The sequence below is a fragment of the Sciurus vulgaris genome, assembly GCF_902686455.1.
Source record: "Sciurus vulgaris genome assembly, chromosome: 4".
Classification (NCBI taxonomy): Eukaryota; Metazoa; Chordata; class Mammalia; order Rodentia; family Sciuridae; genus Sciurus; species Sciurus vulgaris.
The window spans coordinates 103953147-103973223 of record NC_136464.1 but is presented as its reverse complement, the minus strand read 5'-3'; the positions used below and the strand labels follow the sequence as shown (position 1 = coordinate 103973223).

The following is a 20077-nucleotide window of genomic DNA, read 5'->3' as shown; positions in this document are numbered from 1 at the left end:
GTATCTGTTAAAAGGCAATATTGTGATAACACAGAACTTGAAATTTCTTAAGCTCTAACATCTTCAAACAACACCCATCCATGAAAACAAATTAGAGCAAGGAAAAATGCACAAACGATTGACAGATGGTTTTAACTTGGTGCTTGTATATTTGTGAAAGGATTATCTTTGAGCTGGTATATTTATTTTGGTCTTTAATGACTGGTGTGTCCAAGTGGTGAAAGACACCAGTATGAATACTTGCTTAAAAGGAGGAGAAATGCTTGCTCTGTTTTTCTCAGATGACCCAGGTGTCAAGAATTTGATGGGCTGGTGGGGGTAGGGAGTGTCTGTCTGTCTCTCTGTCTGTCTGCTTCCCTGTCATTTGCAGGCCTGTCAGAACTAAACTCCTGGAGACAACAGAGCCTGGAACTCTGGCAGAGCTCAGTCAATTGATTAACAAACAACAGAAACCAAAACGTTCAGCAGACACTCTCAGTCCCCGGTGACCCCGCATAGCTCTGCGGATGATGATGGTATAATAAAGTTTAGAAATCGCCAATCATAAAACTCAAACCTAGCACAGGCTTCCAGAATTTGGCAACTTTGGTCAACTGCATCAAGTCTGATGGAGCAACTGTGGACAATTTACTTGTGACCCTAGATGGGACCAAAAATAAATAGCGTTTCAAGAACTTTGAGAAGTGAAAGACTTAAATGTTCCTTTCATTTGTTTCCTCTTTAAACAAGTAAGAAACTGAATCAGAGAAGCTCAAAACTGACAAGTGTCTGGTTCTTGCTCAGTGTGCCCAGCTATTCATTTCAAACTGGAAGACGGCAAAGCTCCCGGATGGAGTATGCCATGCAGTTTTCAATCATGGGAGGAGTCAAAACCAGGAAAAGGAAAGCATTGATAATTCAGGAGGTGATAAACGAGGGAAAATGTCAGATGTACAGACAGGAAATGGAAAACATAATTTTCTTTGGGACCAATTAACGTATGAACTACTTTGCATCCTCTCAATCAGAAAGGTGTCCGTGTTGTCAGGAGAAGGTTTTTTTTTTTCCCTAATGAAAGTTAACAGTTAACATGACACTTTCTTGTATTAATGAAACATTCTTCACAGGAAAGAGAAGAAAAAGCACTTTAAGTACGAATACCATCACAAGGCAAGACCTGGGAGCATAAATATTCATGACATAGTCCACATGTTTAATTAAGCTCTGTGCTTGACTTTTTTTCAAAAAAACTTTTTTTCTGGTTTGTTTTTCTTGTAGGAAAGATGCCAAATATTATGAGCTTCTGCTTCAGAGTTTTGGACCACAGTTGGCCTCATATCACCCTGTTTCATTTGGCAAGCAGGATTGTCAAGAATGACAAGCACCAATGAATTAATCATTCATGAATTCAGGGAGAGGAAAAAACACAGGAAAAATCCTGAAAAGTGACGTGTCTGTGAGCTCTTCTGGCATCTCACATGGGTCCCAATGTGTTGAGAACAGTAGAGAAGACAGACAGGAGCTCAAGGAGACCCTGTTGCAGCAATTCTTAAGAGAACTCTCAAAGAGGAAAGATCTTTACTATTACAACAGCCCAGTTTGTAACTGAGCTTCTATATGGAGGCACTAGTATGACTATCAATTGAAGGGAACTTCTACCATGTAAACCATGTTTCAGAACCACATAGAAAAGTGGGATCTGCTCTACAGGAAAGGTGCTATAATGACTTTATAAACAACAAAGATCTAAGAAAGTATTCCAGATTACAAGTAGCACATTATCATAGATCAAGCCCCTATTACCTAGCCCATGGTAGATAGGTCTTTTCATTTTGATCTTGCTCATAGCAGATAAATATATATATTTTTACAGAAGAACTTCCTGTATTTTCAAATTTACAGTAAATATTTGTCCACATACTATATCTCTCCTCACCAAATTATTTTATCAGTTCAGGACATAAGCAACAAGGTTGACAGGTTAATTTTTTTTTTTTCTATTTCTCACCTGAAAGAGTTATATATAGTGATAATACACAACTTTTAGGGTTGGGGTATGGCTCAGTGGTAAAGTGCTTGCCTAGTATGCATGAGACCCTGGGTTTTATCCCCAGTACCACAAAACCAAACCAAAGAAAACCAATAAAACAACCATAACTTTTTTGGGGAGGGTATTCAAAACATCAGAAATTCTTAATAGTTAAACTTGATCTAGTAGAGTGGTAGAAATTATTTGCTGCAAGAGTTATTTAAAATGAAAACAGCTCTTCATTTCTGAACATGTCACCATCAAAATTACCTCTGATTTTAAAAAGTTTTCTTGTTATTGTTCATTTTTTATAAGCCAGAAATAATTGCTTATAAATAATTTCCTTTTCCTACTTGGGATTAATACTCCAGAGTGTCAACATATTCTGGCCCCTGCAACGGTTCAAATGAGCTATTTTTTTATACACTAAAAAAATGTTTATCAATCTAATCTGCATTCTAGAGAAATGATGGTAAAACCTATAGGTAGAAAATATGTTTTTTAAACTTTTGGATTTTAGAATTGCTGTCATTCAAGATGTTGCTGGAGAACCATTACTTTTGAGAATACTGATCCTCAGCAGATTAACAAGAAAGTCAATGAAGACCAAAGAAAATTGCCTTCATCATTCAAATAATAGCAGTTTTTTTAGAGGCAAATGAAAAAAAAAAAAAAAAGGTATGAAAATGAATGCTACCTTAACTGCATTTAAGCAACAAATGTGCAAATATATACTAAGCCATAATACAAACAAGGCTGGACAATTTAATAATGCTCCCTGGAATAAAATGTCAATATAGGAAGCTGGTTTACACTAAAAATGCATGATGCTGAAACATCACATCATGAAAGAAACTAAAGTTTTATTTTTGCAAGTGTGTGATTGCATCCCTACCAACATGGAGGCCAATCAAAACACAATTGGTGGTATAATTCTAATTACTGTGTCTGAAGTCTGTTTTGACAAAGTTCTGTGTATAATTCACAGGCTGGAAAATACTACACACACAAAATGCCTAAACTTCCAATTTTATTATCTATCATGCCTCATCAATATGAAGAGCTAAGATGGGGAAGAGATCAAATGAGAAGAGACAGTTCTTGCCTACACTAAGTGGTCTAAAGTAGGACAAATGTACAGGGTTTTGGATACAGACTGAGTGAAAGGCTTGAGTTCAGATCACGGGTAGAAGACTAGCCAGCTAGAGGAATGAGACACTGTCAGTGTGTTAAAATGCTAGGCAATTTTATTCAGGAGGACAATCTGTGCTGTGACTTTTGCAGGAAGGGTGTTCTGCACACATATTTTCTGTCATACAACAATCTCTCAACTGCTCCCCTTTCTTAGTGAGGCTAACAAACCAGAGCTGGGACTCAGAGTCCAAACTGTGCTACTACGAAGAGGGAAGCATGCTTGTCCCAGCAGAGGTGGAACTGTGGACCATCTCTCTCTTACTCTAAGTCGAATACCTTCACCCTCTCAGATGAAGAATGCAAACTCTGCTGTATGTATGGTGCATACCCATGAATCCATTATTATTTTATGGAAATCAGTGTCTTTGCAAAGACTTAGCTACTCATTACAACAAAATGTTTTTTAAAAAATTCACTGACCTGAATATCCATTGACCAAAAATAGATTAATGACTGTTTTCCTACAATAGAACACTAATCAGATTTTTAAAAATATTTTATAGTACTACCTGATATAGAAACTGCTTATGACTTTTCAATATGCACATATTGCATATATAATCCCTCTTCCAATAAAAAAAAATCTTCACAGAAGGAGGTCTAGATTTAGCACAACTTCTTAACAGCAAATTGCTAGTTTGCAGCATTATAAATGCCATTTTTTTTCTTATTTATCTGTATTTTCTCATTTTGTTGCAAGAGATATAAATCATTCTTAGAGTTGGAAAAATAAACCCAAAAAAGTTTTTTAAAAACATTTCATAAGCCTGCTGCCTTTTTCTCTCAACTGTTTTTATTCTTTGGTATCACAGTAAGTTTTTGCATGTTTATCTTTGAATCTATCCTGAGAGACAGAAGTCTAAACATATCTGAGAAAGTAAATGATACCTTCTGAAACCCTTAATTTGCACATGCCGTGGAAGTCCCTGCTGGGGTTTTCTTCCCACTCCTCCTGCCCATGAACATGAAACTGTAAATCATGTCCACTAAGGAGGCAGCATTGGGGGCCACCAGAATCACCTGCACTTTGTAGGGCACTGTGGAGGGACCATCACCAACTTTCTCACATGGGGGCCACTGATGATATTTTCATGACTCTTTCCCTGATGAGACACAGTCATTTAAGATTTCTGAATGTTCTCAAGAGGTCAAAGTCCACCCTGCTGGTAGTCTGTGCTACAAAATTTATTTCCATTTTGACAAAAATAAAGACTTCAAAGAAAGAGGATAAATGAAAAAGAGGAAATAGAGACTTTTTTGGATATATTGAGAATGGTTTACACATTTTCTAAATGCCTTCTATCCCTTTAGAGAATGACAAATCCTGTAGCTTTACGCTGAATACGTGTAAACATTTTCTACAGTCTGAAAAATAGGGTAAACACAAAAACTCGTACATGAAATTGTGAGTATCAATGGGACTGAATGAGCTTACACAGCCAAGTAGGTAAGCACAGGCCTAGGGTAAATGTTCATGCCTACTGATGTTACTGAAAGGCTCTAGAATGCAAATGAGAGTGGAGTCATCAAGGGGACAGTGGACTTCAAAGACCAGTAAAGGTAAGGAGTGGGCAGGTGCAGGTCGGGGGATTATGGTTAATTCTGCCAGCAGGTCTTAAATTTAAGGTGCCCAGGGAATGTAGGTGTAAAAAAGTCCTGGACTCAGAAGGGGCCACAATGGATAAGCAGATTGTAGAAGTCCTTGTTCTCAATCTTGAACACCAATCAGAACCAACCAGGGTATGTGTAAAATTCCTAGAGTTCTGATTTAATTGCTCTGGGACAGCATCTGGGAATCAGAGTCTTTTTGTTTTCATTCAGGCAACATTTTATTCAAGCATACTTTTCATTTAAATAGATGAATTCTGTAATTCATTATATTTTTATTGAGGTAAAGTTAACATAAGATAAAACTAAATATTTTAAAGTATAGAAATTCAATGGCATTTAGCATAATTACAATGCTGTATACCCATCACCAGCATCTAATCCCATCATACCTCACCATCCTCAAAAGGAAATCCTATACCCTATTAAGCAGTAATTCCTGTTCTTCCCACCCCAACCCCCTAGCAACCATGAATCTGCTCTCTGGCTCTATAAATTTGCCTATTCTGAATATTTCATATGATGGAGTCACATAATATGTGGCCTTTGTGTGTGTTTGTATGTGTGCGTGCATATGCGTGTAAGACAGTCTGGCTTCTTTCACTATGCATGTTTTCGTGGTTTGCCCATACTGTAGTATGTATCACTACTTCAGTTCTTTTAATAATAATATTCCATTGCATGGATATATCAATTTTTTTGTCCATTCATGAAATCACAGACATCTGGGTTGTTCCCAATTTCTGGCTATTGTAAACAGAGCTACTACTATGAATATGCACAGACAAATATTGATATGAGGACCTATTTTTAATTATTTTGGAAGCATACCTACAAGTGGAACTGCTTGATCATAAGGAACTCTTTTGTTTAATTTTTTGAGGAGAATCTTTTTTCATAAGATTTTCCAGATGGTTCTAGGTAAAGCTGTTATTGAGAATCATTAATGTGTAAGGCAGGTAAGGTCATAAAAACAGACAGAATGCACACATGGAGTAGGAGAAAGAGAGGATCAGAGGTAGCCAGAAAGAGAGCCTGTAAAGAAGACAGATAAGGGCTTTTTCCAGGGGGCGATCCAAGATGGTGGACTAGAGGGTGTCTGCATCTACAGTCGCTCCAGAACCCAGGATTCAAGAAAGGAAGGCATTGAGAGACTCGGACTAAAATAGAGCCTCGGGGTGAGTCTCCCCCACCCGGTGAAGCGCTGCCCCGGAGGCAGGCCCGGATTCAGGTGGCTTATTAGAGTAGGGTAGGGCAGCTAGAGTCTTCCCCAGGCAGCTGTGTGCACTCTGGCGGTGGGCTCCTCCCACAGGGCCAGATTCTCCAGCATCTTGGAGCAGGCCCCCCAGTGAGAGCCTTTCTGCACAGAACCAAGCTTCAAGTCCCTGAACCAGGGTGGCGAGTTCCTGCACGCAGGTTACTTCAGGGACCAGGACAGGCCAGGGACTTCTTCAAGCAGCCCGCAGCCCAGCCCCCTCCGGCAGGAAGCACCTTTCCAGGCTAGCTTCTTGGAGCAGGCCCCCCAGTGAGAGCCTTTCCACACAGAGCCAGCTCCAAGTCCTGAAACCAGTAGTGGGCTAGGGGCAGCTTTCCTTGGAAGCACTGCATTATCAAGTTACTCCAAGACTTCAGGCGACTGAAGGCAGCAAGGTGATACACTGGAAATCTATAGGGACACTGTAAGCCAATAGAAGAATTCTGCAATATCACAAAGTCCCACTGACATCTGACCAATATGAGAAAACAAGGGAAGAAGATGTCCCATACAAACCTAGATACTATATCAATAAAACCCAATGACAGCACAGCAGAAGAAATGTCAGAAAGGGAATTCAGAATGTACATAATTAAAACAATCAGGGAAGCAAACGAGGAGATGAAAGAGCAAATGCAGGCATTGAAGGAGGAGATGAAAGAGCAAATGCAGGCATTAAATGATTGCACCAATCAACAGTTAAAGGAGCAAATACGGGAAGCAAGAGATCATTTCAATAAAGAGTTAGAGATACTGAAAAAAAAAAAACAAACAGAAATCCTTGAAATGAAGGAAACAATAAACCAAGTTAAAAACTCCATAGAAAGCATAACCAATAGGATATATAGGTTCTGGAAGACAGAACCTCAGATATTGAAGACAAAATATTTAATCTTGAAAACAAAGTTGACCAAACAGAAAAGATGGTAAGAAATCATGAACAGAATCTACAAGAATTATGGGATATCATTAAAAGGCCAAATTTAAGAATTATTGGGATTGAGGAAGGCTTAGAGACACAAACCAAAGGAATGAACAATCTATTCAATGAAATAATATCAGAAAACTTCCCAAATCTGAAGAATGAAATGGAAAACCAAGTTCAAGAGGTTTATAGGACTCCAAATATACAAAATTACAACAGACCCACACCAAGGCACATTATTATGAAAATACCTAACATACAAAATAAAGACAGAATTTTAAAGACCGCGAGAGAAAAGAATCAAATTACATTCAGGGGGAAACCAATAAGAATAACAGCAGATTTTTCAATCCAGACCCTAAAAGCTAGAAGGGCCTGGAACAACATTTACCAAGCCCTGAAAGAAAATGGATGCCAACCAAGAATTCTTATACCCAGCAAAACTTACTTTCAGATTTGACGATGAAATAAGATCCTTCCATGATAAACAAAAGCTAAAGGAAATTACAAAAAGAAAGCCGGCATTGCAGAACATTCTCAGCAAAATATTCCATGAGGAAGAGATGAAAAACAACGATGCAAATCAGCAACGGGAGGAACAAGCCTAAAGGAATTGTCAAATAAAGGGGAAACCAAATCATGTTAAAAAACAAAAATGAGTCAAATGACGGGAAATACAAATCATATCACAATAATAACCCTGAATGTTAATGGCTTGAACTCATCAATCAAAAGACATAGACTGGCAGAATGGATTAAAAAGAAAAATCCAACAATTTGCTGCCTGCAAGAGACTCATCTCATAGAAAGAGATACCCATAGACTAAAGGTGAAAGGATGGGAAAAAACATACCATGCACACGGACACAGCAAAAAAGCTGGAGTATCCATCCTCATTTCAGATAATGTGGACTTCAAGCCAAAACTAGTCAGAAAGAATAGAGAAGGACATTACATACTGCTTAAGGGAAGCATAAATCAGCAAGACATAACAATCATAAATATCTATGCCCGGAACACTGGCTCATCGATGTTCGTCAAACAAATCCTTGCCAATTCCAGAAATCAAATAGACCACAACTCAATAATACTAGGCGATTTTAACACACCTCTCTCACCGCTGGATAGATCGTCCAAACAAAAATTGAATAAAGAAACCATAGATCTCAATAACACAATCAACAATTTAGACTTAACCAACTTATATAGAATATACCATCCAACGAAGAATGAATACACCTTCTTCTCAGCAGCACATGGATCCTTCTCTAAAATAGACCATGTCTTATGCCACAAAGCTACTGTTAGGAAATACAAGAAGATTGAGATACTACCTTGTACTCTATCAGATCATAATGGATTGAAATTAGAAATAAATGACAGAATAAAAAACAGAAACTTCTCCAATACCTGGAGATTAAATAATTCACTATTATATGATGAATGGATAACAGAAGACATCAGGAGGGAAATAAAAAAATTTTTAGAAGTAAACGAGAACAAAGACACATCATATCAAAATCTCTGGGACACTATGAAAGCAGTACTTAGAGGAAGATTTATTTCATGGGGTGCATTCAACAAAAGAAGTAGAAATCAACAAATAAATGACTTAACACTACAGCTCAAAGCCCTAGAACAAGAAGAGCAGACCAACACCAAAAGTAGTAGAAGACAGAAAATAGTTAAAATCAGAGCCGAAATCAACGATTGAAACAAAAGAAACAATCGGAAAAATTAACAAAATAAATAGTTGATTCCTTGAAAAAATAAACAAAATTGATAAACCCTTAGCCACACTAACAAAGAGAAAGAGGGAGAAAACTCAAATTACTAAAATTCGGAATGAACAAGGAAATATCACAACAGACAGGATTGAAATACAAAACATAATTAGAAGCTATTTTGAAAATCTATACTCCAACAAAACAGAAAACCTCGAAGACATCAACAAGTTTCTAGAGACATATGAATTACCTAAACTGAACAAGGAGGACATACACAACTTAAATAAATCAATTTCAAGCAATGAAATAGAAGAGGTCATCAAAAGCTACCAACAAAGAAAAGTCCAGGACCAGATGGGTTCTCAGCCGAGTTCTACAAAACCTTTAAAGAAGAGCTCATTCCAATACTTCTCAAAGTATTCCATAAAATAGAAGAGGAGGGAACCCTCCCAAACTCATTCAATGAAGCCAATATCACACTGATACCTAAACCAGACAGAGACACATCAAGGAAAGAAAATTTCAGACTAATATCCTTAATGAACATCGACGCAAAAATTCTCAACAAAATTTGAGCAAATCGCATACAAAAACATATTAAAAAGATAGTGTACCACGATCAAGTGGGTTTTATCCCAGGGATGCAAGTTTGGTTCAACATCCGGAAATCAATAAATGTCATTCACCATATCAACAGACTAAAAGTTAAGAATCACATGATTATTTCAATAGATGCAGAAAAAGCATTTGATAAAATACAGCATCCCTTCATGCTCAAAACACTAGAGAAAATTGGGGTAGTGGGAACATTCCTTAACATTGTAAAGGCCATCTATGCTAAGCCCATGGCCAATATCATTCTAAATGGTGAAAAACTGAAAGCATTCCCCCTAAAAACTGGAACAAGACAAGGATGCCCTCTTTCACCACTTCTATTCAATATCGTTCTTGAGACTCTAGCCAGAGCAATTAGACAAACCAAAGAAATTAAAGGGATACAAATTGGAAAAGAAGAACTCAAACTATCCCTGTTCACTGATGACATGATTATATATTTAGAGGAACCTGGAAATTCCACCAGAAAACTCTTAGAACTCATAAGTGAATTCAGTAAAGTAGCAGGTTACAAGATGAATGCTCATAAATCCAACCCATTTTTATACATAAGTGATGAATCTTCAGAAAGAGAAATTAGGAAAACTACCCCATTCACAATAGCCTCGAAAAAAATAAAATACTTGGGAATCAATCTCACAAAAGAGGTGAAAGACCTCTACAATGAGAACTACAGAACACTAAAGAAAGAAATTAAAGAAAACCTTAGAAGATGGAAAGATCTCCCATGTTCTTGGATAGGCAGAATTAATATTGTCAAAATGGCCATACTACCACAAGTGCTATACAGATTCAATGCAATTCCAATTAAAATCCCAATGATGTACCTTACAGAAATAGAGCAAGCAATTATGAAATTCATCTGGAAGAATAAGAAACCCAGAAGAGCTAAAGCAATCCTCAGTAGAAAGAGCGAAGCAGAGGGTATCGCAATACCAGATCTTCAACTCTATTACAAAGCAATAGTAACAAAAACGGCATGGTATTGGTACCAAAATAGACAGGTAGATCAATGGTACAGAATAGAGGACGTGGTCACAAACCCAAATAAATACAATTTTCTCATACTAGACAAAGGTGCCAAAAATTTGCAATGGAGAAAAGATAGCCTCTTCAACAAATGGTGCTGGGAAAACTGGAAATCCATATGCAACGGAATGAAACTAAATCCCTATCTCTCACCCTGCACAAAACTCAACTCAAAATAGATCAAGGAACTCGGAATCAGACCAGAGACCCTGCATCTTATAGAAGAAAAAGTAGGTCCAAACCTTCAACTTGTTGTCTTAGGATCAGACTTCCTTAACAGGACTCCCATAGCACAAGAAATAAAAGCTAGAATCAACCACTGGGATAGATTCAAACTAAAAAGCTTTCTCTCAGCAAAGGAAACTATCAGTAATGTGAAGAGAGAGCCTACAGAGTGGGACAATATCTTTGCCACTCATACTTCAGATAGAGCGCTAATTTCCAGAATCTATAAAGAACTCAAAAAACTCTACATCAAGAATACAAATAATCCAATCAACAAATGGGCTAAGGAAATGAGCAGACACTTCACAGAAGAAGATCTACAAGCAATCAACAGATATATGAAAAGATGTTCAACATCTCTAGTAATAAGAGAAATGCAAATCAAAACTACCCTAAGATTCCATCTCACCCCAATTAGAATGGCGATTATCAAGAACACAAGCAACAATAGGTATTGGCGAGGATGTGGGGAAAAAGGTACACTCATACATTGCTGGTGGGGTTGCAAATTAGTGCAGCCACTCTGGAAAGCAGTATGGAGATTCCTCAGAAAGCTTGGAATGGAACCACCATCTGACCCAGCTATCCCACTCCTTGGCCTATACCTGAAGGACTTAAAATCAGCATACTACAGAGATACAGCCACATCAATGTTCATAGCTGCTCAATTCACTATAGCCAGATTGTGAAACCAACCTGGATGCCCTTCAGTTGATGAACGGATAAAGAAACTGTGGCATATATACACAATGGAATATTACTCTGCCATGAAAAATGATAAAATTATGGCATTTGCAGGCAAATGGATGAAATTGGAAGATGTCATGCTAAGTGAGATAAACCAATCTCAAAAAACTAAAGGACGAATGATCTCGCTGATAAGAGGATGGGGACATATAATGGGGGGTGGGAGGGGTTAGCGTTAGGGTTCGGGTTAGGTTTAGGGTTAGGGATAAGGAGGGTGGTAAGAATGGAGGAAGGAAGGACTGTATAGAGGGAAAAGAGGGGTGGGAGGGGTTGGGGGGAGGGAAAAAAATAACAGAATGAATCAAACAACATTGCCCTATGTAAATTTATGATTTTTAATTAAAATAAATTAAAAAAAGAAGACGATAAATAGGGAGAAGAGAGAGGTGTCACAGAAAGAGAAGAAACACCCCAAAGAGAGGAACCATCAATAGCACATGCAAAAGGAACTGGAAATAAATTTAAAAAAAGGAAGAGTCTACTGCATATGGCAAGATGGAAAGATGGAGCATGCTAGCCTCACTGAGGGTCAGACTTGAAGAGACAGGGTGTATAAGAGATACAAAGAAGGCCAATACCATAATCCCTTATTCATTATTTGCACTTAAGGGCAAAACCAGATTTTGCCTATTCTTCTATGACATTTAGGATGTGCAACACAATTATCAAGTTCAAAATCAAAATCCTCTTGGACTGACCAGTTTACATTTCAACAAAAAATATGGCCACATCCCTGTCATATACAGTGGTAAACTCCATAAGAGTACTGACCAGTAACTCCCCCACTGACTGTATTATGACCTTTATAGGATTTTACCTACATAGAAAATATTTAAGTACAGCAATATATAGTTAGCAAGAGTGTTTGATTCCAATTTTAGCAAACTATTTAATAAAATCTTGCATTGTTCCCTTTTCTACTGATTAAAGTATTATTTCAGTTTAAAGGTATGTATTCATTTTTATATAACATTCACCAATCTGTGAATCAATTTTTTTATTTGTTCTAATTAGTTATACATGATAGTACAATGTACTTTGACACATCATACATAAATGGAACATAACTCCTCATTCTTCTGGTTATACATGATGCAGAATCACACTCGTCGTTAGTCATATATGTATATAGGGTAATAATGTCCGATTCAGTCTACTATTTCCCCACTCCCTTCAGCCTAATCCAAAGTAACTGTATTTGAGTGAAAGTGTAATGATTTCACAGAAGAGCTACATTCTGGAAAAATTTTTTTTTCTTCTGTAATTAGAGAAAAGGTTAACTTCTATGTGGCTTACATTTTAAAGACAGAAAGAAAGAATTAAGTTTGACCTCATGTTTGAAGCAACATACTAAAGTTAGTTTAGGTTTAAATTCTTGATGAACTGGTACACATGAAGTGTCTGAGTGCTTTTTCTAAGGCTTTTTGTTTGTTTTTTTCATCTTAAGTGTAAGATCAGTCAAGAAATATCTCAACAGCAGGAAAGTAGTGCACCATCCTGGATTCTCCTCCTTTTCAATTACTGCTTCTATTTTGTAGACTGTCACAGTATTTAATTTGAAATTTCCCGTTTCTGTGCCAGTTGTAGTTTGAACTCCTTCCTGCAATATCCTTAAGCATACAGCCGTATGTGTCACACAAAGCACCATGAAAACAGCCAAAGCAAGAAGGGGAAAAAGATGTTTTTCTTTAGTATCAAACACCTGGCAAGAAAAGAGCATGTTCCCGTAAAGCCTTAAGGTTTTCCTGGCTCTCCCCTGAGAATCCAAACGGATGCGTTCTGGTTTCCCTTTTAAAAAAAAAAACTTTATAAGGTTTTAGCATGTTTGCCTTCAAGTTACAGGTCAGCAGACTTTTCCACGCTGTTTCTCACAGTTTCTGGTGCTGCTGCTCATTTCTGTCCACTGACATGAAGCTCCTTTACCAAACTGGCAGTTGGTCTGGCAGAGGTGACCCACTCACCAGGACTTGCGGCTCTGGGATCAGCATAGTAACAACTTCCAGTGTTGAGGAATGCATAGAAGTCAGGTGTCCCCCACCCCCCAGCAACTTCATACCATAGACACAAAGGAAAAATCATGGAAAAAATAAAAAATAAAAGTTTCCCACCACCTCTTTCTACCCTTCTTGCCATCTGCATGTCATTGGCCCTTTGGTGGTCATTCATCTTTCTAGTAGTTTCTTTTCTTTATAAGTCTATCTGACTTCCAAATCTCTATCAGAACTGGACCTACACACAGCCCAAAGTCATGGAGTGTATCAATGCCCCCCTTAAAAAGCTTTCCCAGACTCCACGAAGCACCAATAAAGACCAGAGTTGAACCATAACACAAAAACTGATATCACACAAGCCCAACCAAAGCTCTTCACTGACTGAAAAGAATACTTAGTGAATGTCATGGAAGAAGCACCCAAGCCCCACAAGCCCTGGGAGTTAAGTTCATTCATTCAGAACAAGGAATCAAGTAGGTGGGACCCTGGTAACTTCCCATGCTGGCTTGAGGCAGAGTTTTTTCAGTTTTTCCCCTCTTTGTGAATGGGACCTAAAGCTCTTCATTTGTCTTCTCAGAAGGCAATAAAGAAAACAAAAACAGGTGGGCATGGTGGCATAAGCCTATAATCTCAGCAGCTCAGGAGCCTGAGGCAGGAGGATCACGAGCTCAAAGTCAGCCTCAGCAAAAAGTGAGGCGCTAAGCAACTCAGGGAGACCTTGTCGCTAAATAAAATGCAAAATAGTGTTGGGGATGTGGCTCAGTGATTGAGTACCCTTGAGTTCAATTCCCGTTACCTGCCCCACCCAGAAAGAAAAGGAAAGAAAAACATAAAAGACACTAACTGCCTTCTGCAAAACCTGTGAATCAAGAATTAAAGATCATCTTGTACTTTTGTTTTGCTTATTTTTTAATATATAAAACTTGAAACCTAGAACTCCCCATACACCGATTTGCTTTACAGAAGCACAGGACGCAGGCATGTCAGAACATAAATTAGGCACAGCTTGCGAATTCCCACCTGCAGCATATGACTGCTTTACAAGACAGCGCCAAATCGAGGAAGCTTCTCTGGACTTCGAAGGAGAGGGCATACTTCAGGGTATGGCCATCAATGATGAGAGCCACATCGTTTTCCTTGCCCAGCAAATCTCCAAGGTCTGTGCAATGTTGGGTGATGGCTGCCCGTGTGGCCTGAAAGAAAGTAGAGGGGATCATAGTTACTGTGTGTTTAATATAGCATTAGCAAAACAGAATTCTCCAAAGCAATGTCCTTCAAATGAGAACATGCCCTTCTAATATAAAATATAGAAACAGTTCAAAATTCCAACATTAAAATTTGTTGGAATGCCATCTAGGGCTGTTTAATGGGCAAAAACTTGCCCACAGTAAGACTCCTTTGATATTTACAGTAATCCACTCTGTTTGGGGTCTGCAACTGATCTAGGAATCCAAATTCTTCTCCACTGGAACCTTAATTACTAAAGATTTAAGGACTGCCTTTCTCTCTTTACACTGTACACACTATTTTTTTTGGTGCCTCTAGACTAGGAAACTCTATATAAACTAACAAGCTTTTAGGGAAAAATATGGCATTATTAGAACTCAAATGGCAAACTCTAACATTTCTCAGATTGCTCTAAGTATCTTCAAATCACCCAACAGTCATCAATGGATATAAAAATAGCACAAAAGAATAATTTCTATTCTTTCTGAAACCTTCAGATTAAGCCACTTTCCATGTATCATCAATATAAGAAATGATCTGATCATCTTCACATTACAGAAAAAAATTTAATCAGATTAAATGGCCAAAACCTAACAAAACATTACTACCAGCTAAAATTAGCACCCTGGTGTTGTGCTTATTGTCACATGGAATTAAAGCATACAAATATTCTAAGATTAAAAAAGAAAGACATTCTGATCATCCCAAGGAATGTGTAACTATGGAGAGGATATCTGGCTCAAATATAAAAATCCAATTTCAGGTTCATAAAAAAAAAATCTAATTGAAGTTTATCAGGAAGTAGAAAGTCTGGTGAAATTATTCTTTCTAAACAATGGTATTTTGGTTATTACGTTACATTTACATGCAATTTATCAAATAATATCAAATTTCTTTCTTAAAGAAATATCCTTAAAAAACAGGAATCTTGCCCCCCCCACCCCTAGTTCAATTGAGGATCCACTGCTATTGCCTAGTGAGAAACAGTTTCCATTGTCTTATTGTTCAGTTTTCATTCCCCCCAAAAGACTTTTGACAACACAGAAAGATTGTTCCGGAAGAACATGATGTAGAGCCCTGTACTGCAGCCAGGCAGCCTGAGGTCTAGTCCCAAATTTCCATTTAGTACTTCTGGAACCTTGGGCAAAATACTTAACCTCCTTTAGCTGCAACTTTCTCATGCATAAAATGGGGCTAAGAACACATTGTGCCACTTTTGTTATGAATGAATAAGCCAATTGATGTAAAGGACCTCGTGCTGAACTTGGCATATAATATACACTTAATAAAACCCATTTTTCCCCCTTACTTTTTATTCATTTAAGAATTTCCTATATTAAGGGAAACACACATATATATATTCCAGCAGTGGATAAATACCATCATTGATAACGCTTCATTCATTATATATAGACAAATAACAGAATAATGTACCATGAGGTAAAAGTTATACTTTCATTAAAAATTAAGATAACTTTATACTTTCATTGATAATCATGCATTTCTGATCTCAGATAAACATCCTGAAAATGTCTATATTCTCTTAATCCATGAAACAGTCTGTTCTCTAGAATTTGGGTAGAGAGAAGAAGATTCCTCCCATTTAGGAAAATCCCAGTTTGACACCTGGGTGTGTTCACCAGGAAACTTGGACAGGCCTGGGCAGTGCTGCCAGGGGTCCATGCATGAGAATTGAAAAACCTCCAGAGAAATATGTGACCAAAGGGATGAAGCTTAGTAGACAGATTTGTCACCCTGAAGGTGAGCAGAGCCCAGTGCAGCTTAGTGCAACTCAGTGCTTTTTGCTTCTCTGACCGTTCCCATGGACTGATACCTGGATCCAAGCAGGGAAGGTCCTTGAGATACAGAGAAGGTCCTTGAGTTACAGAGACCATCGCCTGCAGTGCTCTTTTCTCTCTCTCTCTTTCTCTTTCTCTCTCTCCTTTATTTTAGAGAATACAGCATGAGCGGAGATATACAGAATCATATTAGAAAGTCACCTTCCATACTTGGGGCTACTGCTGGCCTCAGGGTGGACACCAGTGGCCCTTCTTCCTTGGCTACAGGAGAAGTAGAAAAGCCCCAGCTATGGGCCACTGATCACTCACCCAGATGAGTGAGTGGGGCTGGAACAGGAGGCATCATCAGAATAAGCCTGAGTACTGGGAAGACGAGGGTCAGAGATGTGGTGTTATAGCTCAAATGTGTCTCCAAAGTTCACGGGATGTGAACTTCATCCCTCACAAATGAACTATCAAAATTGCGAAAGTGAGCATCTTTCTCTCTCATCCTCTCACCTTCTCTCACCCTTCTGCCATGGAATGACACAACCAAAAGGCCCCTCAATCTTGGTCTTCTCAGTCTCCAGAACCACTTATCAAATAAACCTCATTGTTTGTAACTTACCTGGTCTGTGGTACTCTGTTAACAGAAGCACAAATCAGAAAAAGACAAGGTAACTGGGAAAGCTATGCTCCCATGTATGTACAACCCACCCCTCAAATGTGTATGGAAAGGACCTGAAAGAGGGCTGGAGCTTGAGTGGGGTGGAGGGACAGACACAGAGGAACTCACCCAGTCACTCTTACTGAGAGCCTTTACCACAGCACAACGAGCCACTACTGGGGAAACACAAGTCCTACCAAGGCATGATATTTTCAGGTTGAACCACAAAAGTGCTACTCCCGTCCCCCCAAAATCCCTGTATCAAAACCCTGATTCCTAATGAGATGGCTTAAGGAGGAAGTGTCTTTAAAAGGTGGTTAGGTCATGAGGGTGAAGCCCTCATGCTGAGATTAAGTTCTCCTTCTCTCCCACCACATGAAGACACAGGAAGAAGAGAGTCATCTACAAAAAGTGTCCTCATGAGCTGGGGTTGTGGCTCAGTGGTAGAGCACTTGCCTAGCAAGCATGAGGCACTGGGTTTGATCCCTAGCACCATATTAAAAAAATTAATAAATAAACAAAATAAACAAAATAAAGGCATTGTGTTCATCTACAACTAAAAATATATTTTTTTTCAAAAAAGTGCCTTCATCTTGATCTTGACTTCCCAGCCCTCAGAACCATGAAGAATCAATTTCCATCATTTAAGCCATAGACTCCCCGGAAATGTTGCTATAATAGCTGGAGCTCAGAAAAAAAGTCAAGCTCAGAAAAAAGTCAAGCTCTTGAGCCCACTGGTAATGCAGCACTGTTCTTATCATCATGGATACTTAGAAAGAACACAGATTGGGACCACAGCAATAGGAGGATACATAGTCAATGTGACAGCAGTGTTTACTGTTTGGATTGAGCCTTCTAGAACAACATGGTAAGTGCCATTACAGATACTTGCACAGTAAGGGACATGTGGGAGAAGGTCACTGTCTTAGTCCCTTTTGTGCTGCTATCACTGATTACCTGAGACTGGGAAATTTATAGTGAATAGAAACTTCCTGGTTCATGTTGATGGAGGCTGGGATGTTCAAGATCAAGGAGTCACAACTGATGAGGCCTTCTTGCTGGATTACCCCGTGGCAGAAGGGCAAAGAAAGAGCAAGATATCAAACGTGGAGCCTCAAGTTCTTTTATAACTGGATTAATGTATCCTTGAGGGTGGAGCCCTCAAGACCTAATTACCTCTCATTAGGCTCCACCTCCCAAGACTGTTGCATTAAGGACTAAGTTACCAACACACAAACTTTGGGACATGTCCAAACCATCACAGCTACTAATGCACAGTGAGGATGGACAGGAAGGACAAGGCCTCCTGGTGCTGGGATCCATGTTGGAGTGAATGATCTCCCTGACTCCCTGGCTAAGTTGAATCACAAAGTATAGATACGTAGGAGCCACACTCTCCACTTGCAAACAGAGAGCCAAACTTTACTAAGTTATGCTAGAGTAATAAAAGAAATTTGACATTTATATTCTGTTGAGCAGGGATTTCCTCACACAGTACACTAATAGTTTTCTCAGGCAAACACTGAATAAGCAGTCACATGCTAATTCAGTTAAGTAGTTGCAGGAGTCAAACCTATTTTAATCACCAACCATGATATAGTTACTGGAGTAACTACTAAGCTCCAGTGAAGAAGATAAAAAATAAATACCAAGCATGCATGTCTCATGTAGTCTACTCTAAAATCCAACAGAACAGTCAATGTGACAAACACACAAAAACAAGGATGAAATAAGGCAAACATAATAATCTCCTATCACCACCATTAGACCCTCGCCTGCTTTGGCTCATTTTTGTGGTTGGCTAGAATTATATTAAATTGTAAATTCAATGAAGGCAGAAAATCCCTTTGTCCAAAGAAAAAGACCCGGGGTTGAGAGGTGGGGAGGGAAGGGGACAAGTGCTGGGGAGTGATGTTGGCCAAATTACATTGTAATATTGTGTGTATGCACAAATATGTAATGACAAATTTCACCATTATGTACAACTGCAAGGCACCAATAAAAAAATGCAGAGAGGATAAAAAAAGAAGGAAAGTCCATTTGCCAACCTCTAATCATATTAACCTGTGGCAGGTGCTCAATAAATGTGTTGAACTCACACACGAATTGATGTGTCTAAGTCTTGATTTTAAATATTGCCTTGTCATATCTAGAAAAAAAACATTTATGGGTCTTGGAGGCATCTTTTGACATCCATATGAACCATTTCAGCTTCCTGGCATATATTGCATTACACTGTCCTTAAAAATGGCTGAGGGGTCCTCACTTCTTACTCCTTATCTCTTGGCCTTTTTGCCCTCGACTTCCTCCACTCCTAACTTAATTTCCATCCTGTTCTGTCTTCACTTCAACTGCTCAGGATCCCACTTTTGCTTCAGAGAATGAAAACCTTTCCTAGTGCCAAAGCCTCTTCAGATCTCTACTTCCAACTTCTCCCTTGACTTGTCTCCAGCCTCTACTTTGGTTTTAATTCCTACACTTTCCATGCCCACTCAGCAATAATCTTTGATCAAACCCAGACTAGCCAGGTTCACCACACACGTGTGGAGGAATATAGGTCCCTTCTGTGCAGTTCTCCAGCAAGCCAATGGAAGGTATTACTATCACAAACAGTTCCTTATTCTCAAATGGACTATGATTCAAAAGTCTATTTGTAAGGTAGTTATTGGGCACTTAGAATCCATTTTCCCAAAGGAACGATGTTACAAATTGTGGTTGGATCCCAGGGCCTGTTAATGCCTATTTAGCCCAGTTGCTAAAATTTATACTGCAGTCTCTTATTTTAATAAAAAACCAATTACTGAAAGTTACAATGGACTTAGCTGTTATGAGGGGCATAGGGAGTTGGGGCTGGGGGTTTCATTCCCAGAAAGATAAGAAACATTCCAACATCCTTAATTTGAATTTGCCTTCTAGGTGTTAATATTGAACTATATATTTCCAGCTGTTCATTCATGTTCTACAATTTCATTTTCCTTTGAAATTAAAAACACACACAATTTAGTGCCAAAAATAAGCAAATGTAACTGATGACTGTCCCTTTAGCCACACTGAGCAAAGTCTACTTTTTCCTAGTTGTGT

General features: G+C 38.5%; 1 protein-coding gene across 1 annotated transcript in view; it reads right to left on the bottom strand.

Annotated features, from left to right (window-relative positions):
* The window catches only part of ATP8A2 (ATPase phospholipid transporting 8A2), a gene marked incomplete at its 5' end in the record, with an annotated part of 656754 nt that overhangs the window by 331221 nt on the left and 305456 nt on the right, over positions 1 to 20077 (bottom strand). Inside the window, one exon of the mRNA XM_079136232.1 lies at positions 14345 to 14517. Within this exon, the coding sequence (XP_078992358.1) occupies positions 14345 to 14517 (173 nt within the window). The remainder of the gene's footprint in view (positions 1 to 14344; positions 14518 to 20077) is intronic.